At 34.3% G+C, this 13,830-nt stretch overlaps 5 protein-coding genes across 7 annotated transcripts in view; 3 read left to right on the top strand and 2 right to left on the bottom strand.

Moving 5' to 3' along the window:
- The window catches only part of LOC117241639, a 61,217-nt gene extending 56,941 nt beyond the window's left edge, over nucleotides 1–4,276 (top strand). The window contains exon 3 of the transcript XR_004495083.1: nucleotides 3,936–4,276. The gene's annotated coding sequence lies outside the window, so the exon portion shown is untranslated. The remainder of the gene's footprint in view (nucleotides 1–3,935) is intronic.
- Nucleotides 4,277–5,356: 1,080 nt separating this feature from the next.
- Nucleotides 5,357–8,184, bottom strand: LOC117241635 (S1 RNA-binding domain-containing protein 1). The gene is made up of 2 exons (XM_033507551.1): nucleotides 6,259–8,184; nucleotides 5,357–6,174 (listed from the first exon to the last, which is right to left on the bottom strand). Exons 1-2 carry the CDS (start codon nucleotides 8,110–8,112, stop codon nucleotides 5,401–5,403), a joined length of 2,628 nt encoding a protein of 875 aa, XP_033363442.1. The 5' UTR covers nucleotides 8,113–8,184; the 3' UTR covers nucleotides 5,357–5,400.
- A 125-nt stretch (nucleotides 8,185–8,309) lies between these two features.
- LOC117241637 (mitochondrial potassium channel-like) lies at nucleotides 8,310–9,940 on the top strand. 2 transcript variants are annotated; one of them, XM_033507555.1, is made up of 3 exons: nucleotides 8,310–8,574; nucleotides 8,678–8,976; nucleotides 9,066–9,940. In XM_033507555.1, exons 2-3 carry the CDS (start codon nucleotides 8,812–8,814, stop codon nucleotides 9,831–9,833), a joined length of 933 nt encoding a protein of 310 aa, XP_033363446.1. In that variant the 5' UTR covers nucleotides 8,310–8,574; nucleotides 8,678–8,811; the 3' UTR covers nucleotides 9,834–9,940. The 2 variants fall into 2 exon arrangements, with proteins under 2 accessions (XP_033363446.1, XP_033363444.1); XM_033507553.1 differs by having other exon boundaries at nucleotides 8,647–8,976.
- A 35-nt stretch (nucleotides 9,941–9,975) lies between these two features.
- On the bottom strand, nucleotides 9,976–11,396 carry LOC117241638 (protein SGT1 homolog). Of its 2 annotated transcripts, XM_033507557.1 has the most exons (6): nucleotides 11,233–11,396; nucleotides 11,059–11,169; nucleotides 10,711–10,912; nucleotides 10,432–10,631; nucleotides 10,276–10,354; nucleotides 9,976–10,160 (listed from the first exon to the last, which is right to left on the bottom strand). In XM_033507557.1, exons 1-6 carry the CDS (start codon nucleotides 11,272–11,274, stop codon nucleotides 10,150–10,152), a joined length of 645 nt encoding a protein of 214 aa, XP_033363448.1. In that variant the 5' UTR covers nucleotides 11,275–11,396; the 3' UTR covers nucleotides 9,976–10,149. The 2 variants fall into 2 exon arrangements, with proteins under 2 accessions (XP_033363448.1, XP_033363447.1); XM_033507556.1 differs by having other exon boundaries at nucleotides 10,140–10,354; nucleotides 11,233–11,394.
- A 97-nt stretch (nucleotides 11,397–11,493) lies between these two features.
- Nucleotides 11,494–13,789, top strand: LOC117241636. The gene is made up of 6 exons (XM_033507552.1): nucleotides 11,494–11,876; nucleotides 12,110–12,511; nucleotides 12,604–12,808; nucleotides 12,991–13,206; nucleotides 13,284–13,543; nucleotides 13,702–13,789. Exons 1-5 carry the CDS (start codon nucleotides 11,807–11,809, stop codon nucleotides 13,531–13,533), a joined length of 1,143 nt encoding a protein of 380 aa, XP_033363443.1. The 5' UTR covers nucleotides 11,494–11,806; the 3' UTR covers nucleotides 13,534–13,543; nucleotides 13,702–13,789.
- The last annotated feature ends 41 nt before the right edge of the window (nucleotides 13,790–13,830 follow it).

Genomic DNA, 13,830 nt, shown 5'->3' with positions numbered 1-13,830 from the left:
AAATTACTGCCAACGTCTGAAGCTTCTTCGCAGAGCGTCTTCGACGATTGCCTTGGTACTTTGCCATGTTACTTGTTACGTCGCTGCCTAATCTTTCTCCGTTTTCATTATTCGCTACCATGTGCCACGTGCTTCCTTTGCTTCGCCACTGCGTGTAAACGCGTTCTACTCTCGACATTCTTTTCCGTCAAGCAACACGTTTCACGTTGCTCGTGCTGCGTGTAGCGCAGTTCAATAATCGAACTAGCTAAGCCAGCGGTCTAAGTAACGTAAGAAGAATACATCTGTGAAATTTCTATTACTCACTGTCGTCTCTAATTATTCGTCTGGCAATCCACCTGTCTCAACGTATCGTTTCTCACTACGAACTGCAAAGGGTTAAGGGGATGTCCCGAATTAGAACGGTCTGAAACAGCGTTTCTTCGTGATTTTTTTTTTTAGAAGGGAAAGAAGGAAATGAAGTTATTGAATTTTGAGGTATGGTTTTATATATGGTTTAATGAATACAAACAAATTTGTTTTAAAAGAAATTCAATCGGCTGATTGAACACAGACTGAACAGAAAACCGAAAAGGGATTAAGTTATTGTATATTTTTCTTCTGGATGAACTAAACAACGGCAGAAAAAAATGTGAAATAAAAAAAAGAAAAATAAACTTTAAGGTGCTATAACAATTATTTAAATAAACTTTTCCACGAACTTTTTTAGTTCGCCCAGAAGAAAAATATATAGTAATTTAATCCCCTTTTGGTTCTTTGTTCCAGTCAAGAATTACGAGGTAGATCTTCCTGGCCGATTGAAGACTGCAGCGACAAGACGCCCATGAAATAGGCTTAGAAATCTGTTATAATTTTTCTTCTTTTACTTAAAAAAATTTTTGTTTGTATTCGTTAAACATATATAAAACCATACCTCAAAATTCAATAACTTCATTTCTTTCTTTCCCTTCTAAAAGAAATCACAAAGAAACGCTGTTTCGGAACATTCTAATTCAGGACACCCCCTTAAAAAACACAGTGGAAATGCGGAGAAACGTATCTCGAACCCGTCACTAAGTAGTAGGATCGTTGGTAAAGTCGACGCCGAATACTCGCGACCTACTTGCTATCCATCAATCCGATACATGGCAGTCGTGCGAAATTTATTCGCAATTGCGAAGGCGGCTGACAGAAGACGAAAACAGGATAAGCTTTTGGGAGAATCCGCGACACAAAAGCGTGGCAGATTACGCGCTGAAAGTTGCAGCGTAGCTTTGGAACAAGGTCCACGAATATACAATAACGAAGTAAAACCTAGTTCGCCAAAGCGTGTTACGTTCTCGCAGCTGAGCTACGCGTCTCGTTACTTCTATCCACGACTACGCTCTGTCGTGTCTTCTCGTCCAAGCGTACGTACAGTCGACAACGAAAATATCGTGGACAAGTTAGCGGCAACCGGCTACCAACGAAGCTTCGCTGAACGCCGCCTTGCCTGTGTCAAAAATGGAAATATATTCGTTTCCACCGTTTGCTAAATGTTAATTCGCGTAGAGGAAAATCCCGTACTAAAACGCTCAACTTTGCGAATTTATTTACGCGAATTTTTGCGAATGGATTTATTAGAGCTTCGCGGGACTTTTGGGTTTACACGCAGCTCCTTACAAATTCTATACGTTTACTTATCGCTATATAAGCTTTGTCAGATTATACTTTGGTAACTTGGTAATTGGCAAGGGAGATTGCACGAAGCGAACTGTAATTCTATTTGGATATTTTCGTAATGAACAAGAGAGAAGAACGAGAGAAAGAGAATTTTGAAGATGCGTTTTATTATTTATCCAGTTGGCTGTTTCTCACGGGTACGCTCGTCACGCGTGAAAAGTAGCTAGAATTTGCTATTTAAATTGCAATTCCAGTGAAAACTAAGATATATCGGTAAATTTTAAGATCTTTCGAATATTTGCAGACCGAGACGAAATAAAACGAACAAATAGAAAGATATAAATAATTATTACGAGATCGTATACAGCCGTTTCCTTCGTCCTCTGCGCATTTTAGCTGCACGCTTTTCAAAAAGGTCGCTACAGCTAACTGATCGAGATAATGATAAAACGAAACCTCTAATTTCTTCCGATTTTGCCCAATGGGCTGGATAAGACCCCCATACGTGGAGAATGATTAGGTTCCTCCATTCCCTAGCCGATACGGTCTCCGTATGCCCATCTATTACACCGTGTACGTACAGTGTAACCAATCTTCTTGCAAAGAAGCCCGCACCATATTCTTCTCGACGATATAAGCAGATCTACCGTTTGATTTAGTCTCTTTCTTCGCCAACTTTTCCTGTTTTCGGCTGTTGTTTGTCATCCTAAGTTCGACGGTTACTCGTCCTTCTGTCTTTTCCCAATAGCAGCGAGCAATTCGTTTTCGTATCGAGGCGATTCCCATTTTACGTGATAACAAATCGATCACGAAACTCTGTCGACGAACGCTCGAATATGACAGAAGAAGACAATTACCGAACAATTAATTATCGGATCATTCCATAAGTAAATTCGGTAGACAGTGGTTGGTTTCGCATACCAGACGAAACTAAAAAGTTACCTGTCGACGATCCATCGATGATGAATTTTCTCGTACTTTTTGTAATTCGTTAGCCCAGCCTCTGAAACTTCTCGCTTCAGTTTTGTAAAACTCCGACAGCGACGACTTCCACCGTCCTAAACCGAGCTCTTAGAAGAAAACCACGTTACTTACGGGATGATCGAACGTACAAGTACGAAATAAGTAAAAGTACGTTGTACAGTTTTGTACAGCTTTCTTCCGCCGTAGAACGTACGAATAAATAAAAAATAAATAAATTAAGTAGACGCGAAACTTCGTCGATACTTCTTCCCACCATCTGGCCATTTATTTTTGTCTCCGACTGTAGGTGTATCCGCGCTACGGTTTTTTAGCTTTTTCGCCATTGTTCTGCGTACACACAGGGGAATCCCCGCTTCGACCCGACGAGCTGTTCCGTGTTTTCTTACGCCTCCGCTTTCTCTCTCGAGCCTCGCCGTGTTATCGACAAATTAAAAGCTCGCAACCTTCCGCCACTCTAGACGCGTCATCGCGGCGGAATCAACGCGGAAACGCAAGCTGGATACGATGGTGTGTCGCCAAGAAGCGTAAGGATCGTTGGCAAGATCAAATGATCGTGAAACGTTTAATGCTGTAGTCTCGCGCTGCGTGTTCTGTTAATTTCGACGAACCACGTTATTACCGCGCGATCCTCGCGATGAACATGTACAAAATGTAAGTTTCGTTCTCGATCTCGTAGAGAAAAGTAGGAAAATCCAGCGCACAGCTGAAGAGTCAAACGTCTTCTGGGAACTGCAAACGCTGGGTTAACTGTAATTTCTTGACACCTACATATTCCACGTTCGTTTACTTGTGTATTATTTATTATTACTAATGGCTAGCTAAAGCTAATAATTATAACACGTAGACTGTCAGGCGATATTTTTTAGCTTTGCCTATGGGCAACGATATTTCATTTTTGTAAAATGTTACATTAATTACGATCAATCGTTGTACAGCACTTTGTTCATTTTATACTGTTCCCAGCTATTCGAAATTTGTTGGTTGATCGACTCAATCGTTACGAAATAACGTAAAAAGTCCTGTCATCGATGAATACTGTCGTGAATATCGGTGAATGTAAACGTGTTTGTGATAAATCGAACGCTATGGGCTTTCATAAACGCTTTATGCTCGATGCACCGCTTGAACGAAAACGTATAAATTAAAAATGCCTGTTAAAACATTGACAGCTTACCAAGCTATCAAAATCTGTCGAATCTTTCAAGACTTTCGAGCTTATCGATACTTGCGGTACTTATCGAAACTTTCAAGAGTTAGAATCACGTTCGCAGTGATTCGAATTTTTCCTCGCACCTAAACGATATTCCAAGTGTTTCAGATTCCATCGCTGACTGGATACTCGAGCCTCAGCATGTTCCAGGCGAAAAATCGTCTACGAGAAAGAAAGAAGAGGAAGGGAGACACGGAGAATCGAGGAGCAGCAGAAAAGAACGGAGCCCGCGTCGCCTGGACAAAGAATAAGGGGATTAGTTTTAATTGGAACTAACGCGGCTAGATTCTTGTAAAAATCGTGGATAATATTTGCATTTATCCACGGTAACGATACCCGTTAGAAACTCGCTGAAATTTTTACAATGATTTAAACAATGGCAGTTACTTTTAATTTCACGCGCATTTTCGTTGTCTTCTTTCTTTCTTTTTTCTTCTTTTTTTTTTGTGTGTGTGTGTGTGTGTGTGTGACGGGATCAGAGATTTTTAGGTTTCTCGTACTTGTCTGGAGCGGTGTTATTATCTGAAAATTATATGTAGCCGAGTAGTAACGTGTAGGAAAAGTAACATGCATAGGAAAAGTGAGGAAATGGGACGAACGAAGGGGATGATCGTGTTAGCGTGTTGCGTCTGGTACGTAAGAATGTGGCACGAGACAATGTCAAATTGCGTCTCGTTAAGTTGTATGCGCGAATGCTCGTGCTGTGTTTTAACTACGTCCACGACCAGCTTGAAGAATTAATCGTACGATCGATTAAACGTGGTAGAATTGATAAATAAATATGAAATTATAAAATGAGATAACAAAGAATTCTCTGGATAATTTTGTGATCTATCGTAACTTTATGATCAATTTCTATCTTCTCAAGTGAAAATATAGACGTAAAATGAAACGAAAATAATTTAACCAATTGACATCGAAGGATTGCACATCTGAGAGCGCGTCTGTGACTTTTCGCTGCAGCATCCGATGCAGAGTAACATCTGACCATCGCGCAACCTCGAACTGCCTTCCTTAGGGAGAGACACCTCGGGACGTGTTCAGAATTCGTCTCTGCCACTTCTCAACTCACGGAATAGATTCTGTTCCTTCTCTGTATTCGAAATTTGTAGCTCGATTCCAGCTACATATTTCGTGAAGTATTGCCGCACTTAAGATTCCCTAGGTCGTTACAATCAATCGCATTACCTATTTAGAGTATTATAAATAAAATATCAGTTTGAAGCATAGTGGTAAGTTAAGTATTGTATAAAAGCACAGACTGTTCTATCTACCAAAATTAAGGGACAATTTATTATCCGTCATTAACCCGGAATAAGTGGTGCGTGAAATATGCAAATGCTATTCCACGTGTATTCCGCGTTTATGTTTATTCATAGAGTTCTCAACAGTTCTTACTTTACGAGAGAAAAAAGGGTGAATTACAGATGTACACCGGATATATTTCATTCTCTGTGCCTAGTCCAACAAAAGATCATTGGGTGACACGCTTCATCATTTGGGAAAAATAAAGACCCTTGTGTAAAAAATTAGAATTTATTCTTATATTCATAATAAATTAAATATTATAATACGTTAATTAATTCTAAGCCAATTCTTTTGCGGTCAACATCTACTGAAAGTACTTTCACCTCTACACGCTGACCTATCGAAACTACCGAATTCTTTAACCATTTCGTTGGTATAAGCCCGTCTCTACCCGCTCCTATATCCACAAACACTCCAAAGTGTGTAATGTTTCGTATCGCACCCGTGACTGTTATCCCCGCGCTCAAATCATTAATACTGAGCAAACTCTTTCGAAAAAGAGGAGTACGAGTCTTTAATCGTATATCCTCGTCCTTCTTCATAGATAAGCCTTTGACTATCACGTCCATAGTCGTCTCGTTAGTATCAAGTTTCTGGGCCAAACCAGCGAGCCCTTCGTCAGCACACGATTTTACTTTTTCGATGAACTCCGTAGTTCCGAAATTCTCCAAGTTACAATTGCAATATTTCAAGAAACGTTCGGCTATTTTGTACGATTCAGGATGGATCCAGGATTGATCTAATAAGTTATATGTCTGCTTAGACTTCTTAGCAGGCTTGCGTTTCTCAGAATTATCATTCATCGAAGTCTCTGGCAATATCCTAATGAAGCCAGCACATTGTTCGAACACCTTGTTCCCAATTCCTTTCACATCCAGTAATTGTTGCCTATTTTTAAACGGTCCAAATTCGGATCTCCATTCTATAATGTTATTTGCCCTGGATGCATTCAAACCTGCAACTCTTCTTAAAAGACACTGAGATGCAGTGTTCACATCCACGCCTACAAAGCTCACAACCTCTGAAACAACCTGTAGTCATTTTTATAGTTGTTATTGAATTTGTCAATTAATTACTTCATCTTGAATTTTAAAGCTATTGGATTTTATATTTACCTCATTTAATGCCGCTAACAATTGCTTCTCTGGTAGATCATGCTGATACATTCCCACACCTAAATGTTTAGGTTCTACTTTTACTAATTCAGCGAGTGGATCTTGTAGACGTCTCGCTATAGAAATAGCAGAGATTAAATTCGTGTCGAGGTCCGGGAACTCGGATTTTGCTTCGGGACCACAGCTGTAAATCGATGCTCCGGCTTCGTCAACTATCGTGTACGAAACCTCGATCGATCCGAATGCATTGGACTTAATTAACTTGTTTAGAAACATTTCAGTTTCTCTACAAGCTGTAGCATTGCCCAACGCTAAAATTGTAGCCTTATATTTCGTCACTAAAGCTACCAAAACATCGGCTGATTCATTATAAGATTTTTTCCCCTTTGTGTGTGGATAAATTACATCTGTTTCAAGTACATCACCCTGTTCAGAGATTACCGCTAATTTGCAACCGTGCGAAAATCCTGGATCTATAGCAAGTATGATCTTTCCTCGTACAGGTGGAGTAAGAAGCAACTGTTTAACGTTAGTTACGAAAACTTCTATAGATGCTGTCTCTGCTTTTTGTTTCATTTCGCTTCTCACTCTACGTACTACTAAGGGTTTTATCAGCTTTGTATAAGCATAGTTAATACTGTCGTTTAATAATTTAGAATGTAATTTAGATGCTGTGATAGCTGCGTTATATTGTTTATAACAGTGTGCTTTAAATCCATTTTCAAAAAAGTCAGGAATGGTCATTTTTACAGTAAGAAATTTTTGTGCTTCCCCACGATTAATAGCCAATATCTGATGAGGTTTAATGTATTTTGTGTTTGCACTAAAGTCATAATACGTTTCATACTTTCTCTGAGCATCCTTTTCTTTACTATCTTCAGATTTACTATTGGTTTTACATTCTGTAATCTGGATTTTTATCGCAGATTTGCTTTGAAGCTCTTTGACTTTATCGAATACAGTTTTATTCTTATTTATAATATCTGCTATAATATGTACAATTCCATCTATAATCTGTTGCTCAGTTTTTAATCCATCTTTAGTGGAATCGATAAAAGAAGATAATGGAGGTAGTGCCTGACCCTGTAACACAAAATCACTTACAGATCCCAAACCTAGCTCTTTTGCTCTTTCTGCTAAAGTTCGCTTAGATGCCGGCTTAAAAAAAGAATATATATGTTCTAAGTCGTCTAAAGATTTGGCAGATACAACAGCAGAATGCATAGCAGGAGACCACTGTCCTAATTTATCAATAGACTTCAATATAGTATTAGCACGTTGTTTGATAACTTGAGCATGATCAAGACTTTCTTTCAGTGCTCTTAGCTTATCTGGCTCCATGCCACCAGTCATATCCCTCCTATATCTTGCAATAAATGGGATTGTATTGTCATTATTAAAAAGCTTTATAACATTTTCTACTATATGTTGTTCAATATTGTTCACTTCGCTAACATAATCTTCAACAGTCCATTCTTTCAATTCTGTAGATTTTAGAGATATATCTTTTAATATTTGTTTAATATTTCCTGCATCAGAATTTTGTAGTTCTTCTTTTTTCATCTTTGCATTTTTATTTTGTGTCTTTTTATTCAAATCTACTGATTCATTTGTATTATCTATAAGTTCTGTTTTTATTTTTTTTCTTCCAAGTTTTGTTACTATTTGTTTACTATTTTTACTTAATGAAACGGTTCTCTTGGTACTATTTGTAATTGTCTTCCTCTTTTTCTGAGGTGCTTTCGTGGGAACATAATTTTCATCACTTGAAACATCTGCAGGTTCACCCTCAGAATCACTTGAAGAAATAATTATTTTACTTGCTCGAGACACTTGTCGTATGCTCCTTTTCATTGTAACGTTTTTTACAAGTAAAGTACAAATATCTAAACTACTTAAGAAAATGAAGATTCGTCCATAACCTTCGGTAATTATAAATTAAAAAATTCTAGGTTAATTATTAAATGTACAAAACATATTTATACACATATATGTCATATAATTTCTCTTAATCTCTTACTTAACTACGAATAAGATTGTCATAAAAAACTAGAAAATTGCTGTAACTCTACTTAATAATCATAATAATCAATAGAATTTTCCGAACAAGTTCAAGTACATCTTCCGACTAACCTTTGAAAATGTGCCTTAAGTTAAGGCGCTTGACGAGTTCGTGTAATCGGAAAATTCTCAATATTTTTCGAGATTATACAAAAATTACAGATGAGATTATGAAATTATAATGAATAACTTTTGTAATTTTTCAATTATTATATTTCATACAGATTTAGTATAAGATTTCTTCATATATTTCAGGTGATTTTGCTTTACATACGTAGCTAAAATCTTCATATTTATAAAAATTTGATAATTACTTTTTTTTTTAAGGTACTTTACTTAATAATGATTTGTCTCAAAGGATGATTTACGCTTCTGTAATATTAAAAACATAGGAATTAAAATAAACATAATAATGTGCAATAATACCGGAATACAGCTACGTATTTTGATATTGTAAATTTTTATACGATTCAAATATATAAACAATATATTATGGCAGAAAAATTTCGATCGTTCATCAAAGTATTAAACAACGAAATAAATAAACATCAACTGTTTAATGCAACTACAAGAATTAGTAGCGTCACTGGAAAGGCACAAGAAAAGTTGAACAATATACAAAGTGCAGTTGCTGCAAAGTATGATGTTCTTGCAAAGGTATTACATTTCATCTATTCATCAATAAATATAAAAAATTATAATGTACGTATGTTTAAATATAAATCATTTAAATTTATTTACTCCAGCAAATCAGTAATGATTTAACAATAATTCAAAATGTAAATGGACCACAATTAGCACCAAGTCCATTACCAAAGAAAGTTGTAAAATGGTGGCAATGGTATCAACAAATAACAGGTTTGGACAAGGTTGAAATAGCCAAACAACAAGTGATCTTTGCGCAAGACAAGTTGTTCAAATGTCAAGATGAGAGGAGACAATTGAATCGTGAAGCAATGTTAATAAATGATAAATTAAAGGAAGTATATTCAGAACTTATTCAAATTAAGAGGGATGATCCAAAGTATGTACAATTGACAATAGTGGAAAACAAAAATCTTCAAGATCAAGCAAAGATTATGGCGGAGCTTAATTTGTTAGAGAAAGAGGAAAAAGAACATTTCACATTATTAGCAACAGCTATTAAAGAATATCATGATAGTCAAACAATGAATGCCCAAAAGCATAAATACTTATCTATTGTTGCATCTGCTTTATTAGCAATCATATCATTGGTAGCTTCGATAATATATAACAATATAAGGGTAGCAAATATTCAAAACATTCTATCTGAAGCACAAGAAAAGAATGAAAATGTGCTCAGAAATAGTTTTGTATCATTAGAAAATAGTTTAAATACAATTCGTAAAACAATAGAAAAAAATAGTGAACCAAAAGTAGTCACGGTTAATGAAGAATTAGATAATAGTAATATTACAGAATTGCACAGAGCTTGTGTTGTATTTGGGGCATGTATTGTTGGCATATATATACTGAGATCGGTAATTGGTTAAAGGTTACTTTTCAATTCATAGTAATGAATTTATTTTAAATAATTTTTTAGTAACAGAGATTTATTCGTTTATCAATGTTTTATAAATAAATGTATAATACATGTATATAATTATATAATGAAATAAAAAATACATTAATATATGCATTTAATTCGATATATTGTATGATGTTTTGTAGTATTTTGTTATCATGTTATTTAGTTGCATTGTTTTTTGTATAAGAAACCAAGGCTATACTTTTCTCAGAAAAATACACATATATATTTGATAAACTGGGCAAATACAATGTGATATTCTTATATGGACAATCGTTTAACTAATTTTTATCTGCAATAAATGATTTCATTAAAAATAAAATGAAATTGTTATGTGTCAAATATTAAGCAATTTAAATTTTAATTATCTGAATTATTTTATGTATTCCAGGATTTCCATTCCATACCATCTGGTAGCTTTACTTCAACTTTTCCTTTGCTCACTTCTGACCAATTTGTGCTTAACACTGTACCACCAGACTCTTGCTATATATGTAGAAATATTACAGTGTTAAAATCAATACAACGTATTTGTCAAGCGCTTTTTGAAAAGAAATACTCACAAAAGATTTATTCATTGCACGTCTAACTTCATCAGATCCACTACCATATATCTGTTGGAATAAAGCATAGAGAGCAGCTTCTCCTATAGGCTTTTCTTCTGCTTCTTGTTTCTCAATCTCTTTCTCTACTTTATTCCAATCCCGTGTCTTTTTGGTAGTTCCAGGATTCTCTGGTGGTTGATTTCCAGCATGCAAAATTTCTTAAAAAATTTAAGTCATTTTAATATGACAATTCAGAGCAGGTTCTATTTACACATAATATTTGGATCTTTGGTTTACCTTGAGGTATGGGTTGTACTGTATTTTGTGCAACAGGATTTCCTTCCAAAGCAGACCATGTAATTCCATCTTGTTTTTTCAATTTAATTTCTATTTTAGATGGATCAACTTTGTATGTGCATTGATCTGGTATTATTGCATGAGCTAAATCTAACTCCAAGCTATATTCATTGCCTGATGGTAACTGGGCAGACACACTCAACTAAGACCAAACAAAGAATAAAATATACAACTGATATTCAACCAAACGATAACTACTTTCACGTAAATATAACCGACAAAAATGCAAAATGCACTAGTTGAAAAAACATTATATATATCTTACACTTTCACAAATGTAATAATTACCGTATTTTTCTCGTAAACAACTTTGACATTTTGTGCACTTTTCGCAAGAATCGGAACTATAACATGACTTTCTGTTTGATACCAATCGTGCCTTATTTTTGGAACTGGCATCTGTAAATGTTAAAAATTTTTATGTTACGTGTACAGTATTGATGTATTAACCACATTTCTTACTTCATCATTATTCACTGCTGTTGGAGTTTCTTCGTTACCCATTAGATCGATTCTTCTCTAAAATATCAAAGACAGACCATTAAGAAATTTAACACAACATTCACATATATCGTACTTCTCGAAAGTTCATATGAATACTATAGACAAGGAACATAATACAAAAGAGATGCTAATCATAAAAGAGAGCAAACTATAAGGTGTACCATCTTATCGGTTTAGAAAAATCGGAAAAAGATTTTGTTGTATCTGTTTTAGATTTTATATGTATAGTAATAAATAGACTGTAGATTATTATGCAAATTCATATTTTTGAGAATATAATGAAAGAAATAGAATTTCGGTAAAGTGATTCTGTAATTTGATTGATATGGTTGTGTTCTAAAATAAGTTTATTTGGATCCATGGATCTCTTAGAAATTAAGTCAAAATGGTTGAACTTCCTGTGAGATAAATGAAAAGAAGCCAACTTCCGGCGGCGCTTCAATGTTTTTATTAGTGTTACAAAATTTAATGTACACAAATGTGAGGTTAAAAATCATAAATAAATATTAAAGTTAAACAGTGATTGATAAAAATGAAAGAACCGTTCAAGGCGATTATTGATGATGTAATTATAGAACCATCCAAAGTTCAGCCAATCATTGGTAATTGCACTTTTATTCATTAAAAAGTATTTCGATATTTGAAACAACTCGTGTGTAAATTATTTTTTGAAAAATAATCGAATCGTGAAATTATACTACTCTTATAATCGTAATTGCCATTTGTTGATTTAGTTCTAAATTACAAGTGATAAACAACTTGTTCGATTTGTCAATTTATAATTCATATATTACATGTATTCATTTTGAGAAAAACCTTTATAATTGTTTTATAGTTAATTTTCAAAATGGAGAGCTCAAGGATGAGGAAGCCAAAAAAATGTCGTGTGGATTATTTTACGATCAAAACAAGAAGAAGACGATGCTGGCTATGTCAAATGGACAGATTGTTTATAGAGGCTATAAACCAGATACGAGCCAAGATTTGATGCGTAGTATGCTTGTTCTTCGTAACAGAAGGACAGGGAAGGTAAGATTGGTTCAGGTTGAACGTTGGCAAGTGACTCCAGTTTTGGAAAAACCTGCAGTAGAAGATAATAAGGGTGCAGAAGATGAAAAGATCGCTAAGTTGAACAAACAGTTTGGTTCAAAGAAAGTGAAAAGGAGGACAGAGCAGTACGAAAGATTAAAAGTGAATGTAGAATCTGTTAAAGAACAACTTGAACAAACTGTAGCTAGTAAGTAATTGTCTTTGCAAATGTTTTATGATATACGCATAATCTCATGCTAATTTTGCTAAGAATAAAGTTAAAATTTATTTTCTTCACAGATGTTGAAATTGACAGAATGGACTTGTCAATACAATTGCCAGATAATGAGTATATTACAAATACCACTTTACCAGAGTGTAATAGAGATGCAACTAGTGTAAATGATGTATATAATATTTTTGATATTGTACCAAAAAGTAAATTGGAATCTTTGTACGATAGTGTTACAGAAATTTTAAATGGCAATTCTAATAATAAACAAGAGTATGTTTATTTCGAAAAATTATTATCTTTCTTTATTATTGTATTGTATACTAATATATACATTTATTGTTATTATATGTCTTATTATTTATTATTATTAATTATTATTTATTATTATTTATTTATTATATTATATGTCTTATTATATACTAATATATACTAATATATACATTATTTTTCAGAAATTCAAAATTTTTCACTCGGACATTATATCATGTGAAATCTGATCCAGATAATCTTAAAAAGGCTGCGCTGTTGATTTATGTTCAATCAGTTGCAGCCTGGTTAAATATGCCAATCAAGGATGCTAAAAAACGTGGTATTGAAGTTTGTTCAGCTTCTCAAGAAATTAATTCGCATATAATAGACACGTACAGTGTTCAGAGCAAACATGGGAGGTATGTGCAACAGACATATAATAATCACATAATAAAAATGTTTAATAATTCAATAATTAATTTTTAATATTTTATAGAATGAGGCCAACCAGTGTAAAAGATAAGGGAGTAATACATTGTATGATCTTAGCACTGATAATTAACAACTTTACATTAGATTTAGAATTATTTGCAACCATATTCAGTCATCGTATGGGTCTAAAAAAAATGACAGACCTTGCTAGAATTGTTGGTGCTTTACCTAACAAAGAGAACAAGAAACTTATTACTCTAAAAGTTCCATTGCCAGCAGCAGTGTCTGTTGTAAAAAAGGGAAAAAGGAAATAGTTATACATGGGTACAAATTTTCTATAGCTATTTTATAAATGAATTAAATTTCATATTTGTTAACTTTGTATAAATCGAAACCGAATTTATATTTAATTGAATAAACATTCGTTTATTATAGTTCGACCATTCTTACTATTTTAATGCTTCAAACTTTCCATGTTACAGTTTTTTCACTCTTCCAAAATATTTCCATAACTCCTGCAAAAATACGAATTCCAATGTCAATAATCAACATGAATTACCAAAATTCGAAAAAAGAATGCAGATCAATAATTTTAGCGATCAAATGACGAA

This window comes from Bombus vosnesenskii, unplaced genomic scaffold, assembly GCF_011952255.1.
Source record: "Bombus vosnesenskii isolate JDL3184/JDL3185 unplaced genomic scaffold, Bvos_JDL3184-5_v1.1 scf7180000016261, whole genome shotgun sequence".
In the NCBI taxonomy this organism is placed as follows: Eukaryota; Metazoa; Arthropoda; class Insecta; order Hymenoptera; family Apidae; genus Bombus; species Bombus vosnesenskii.
Note: the sequence above shows the minus strand (reverse complement) of the source record. Positions and strands in the feature narration are given on the sequence as shown.

Coding starts and splice junctions, on each gene's coding strand:
- LOC117241636 (XM_033507552.1), top strand. CDS start 11,807: ATGAAAGAACCGTTCAAGGCGATTATTGATGATGTAATTATAGAACCA. Junction 11,877..12,109: donor CAAAGTTCAGCCAATCATTG/GTAATTGCACTT, acceptor ATTGTTTTATAG/TTAATTTTCAAAATGGAGAG. Junction 12,512..12,603: donor ACTTGAACAAACTGTAGCTA/GTAAGTAATTGT, acceptor TTTTCTTCACAG/ATGTTGAAATTGACAGAATG.
- LOC117241637 (XM_033507555.1), top strand. CDS start 8,812: ATGGCAGAAAAATTTCGATCGTTCATCAAAGTATTAAACAACGAAATA. Junction 8,977..9,065: donor AGTATGATGTTCTTGCAAAG/GTATTACATTTC, acceptor TATTTACTCCAG/CAAATCAGTAATGATTTAAC.
- LOC117241638 (XM_033507556.1), bottom strand. CDS start 11,274: ATGGGTAACGAAGAAACTCCAACAGCAGTGAATAATGATGAA. Junction 11,170..11,232: donor CAGCAGTGAATAATGATGAA/GTAAGAAATGTG, acceptor TAACATTTACAG/ATGCCAGTTCCAAAAATAAG. Junction 10,355..10,431: donor GTGCAATGAATAAATCTTTT/GTGAGTATTTCT, acceptor CTACATATATAG/CAAGAGTCTGGTGGTACAGT.
- LOC117241635 (XM_033507551.1), bottom strand. CDS start 8,112: ATGAAAAGGAGCATACGACAAGTGTCTCGAGCAAGTAAAATAATTATT. Junction 6,175..6,258: donor TGTTAGCGGCATTAAATGAG/GTAAATATAAAA, acceptor AAATGACTACAG/GTTGTTTCAGAGGTTGTGAG.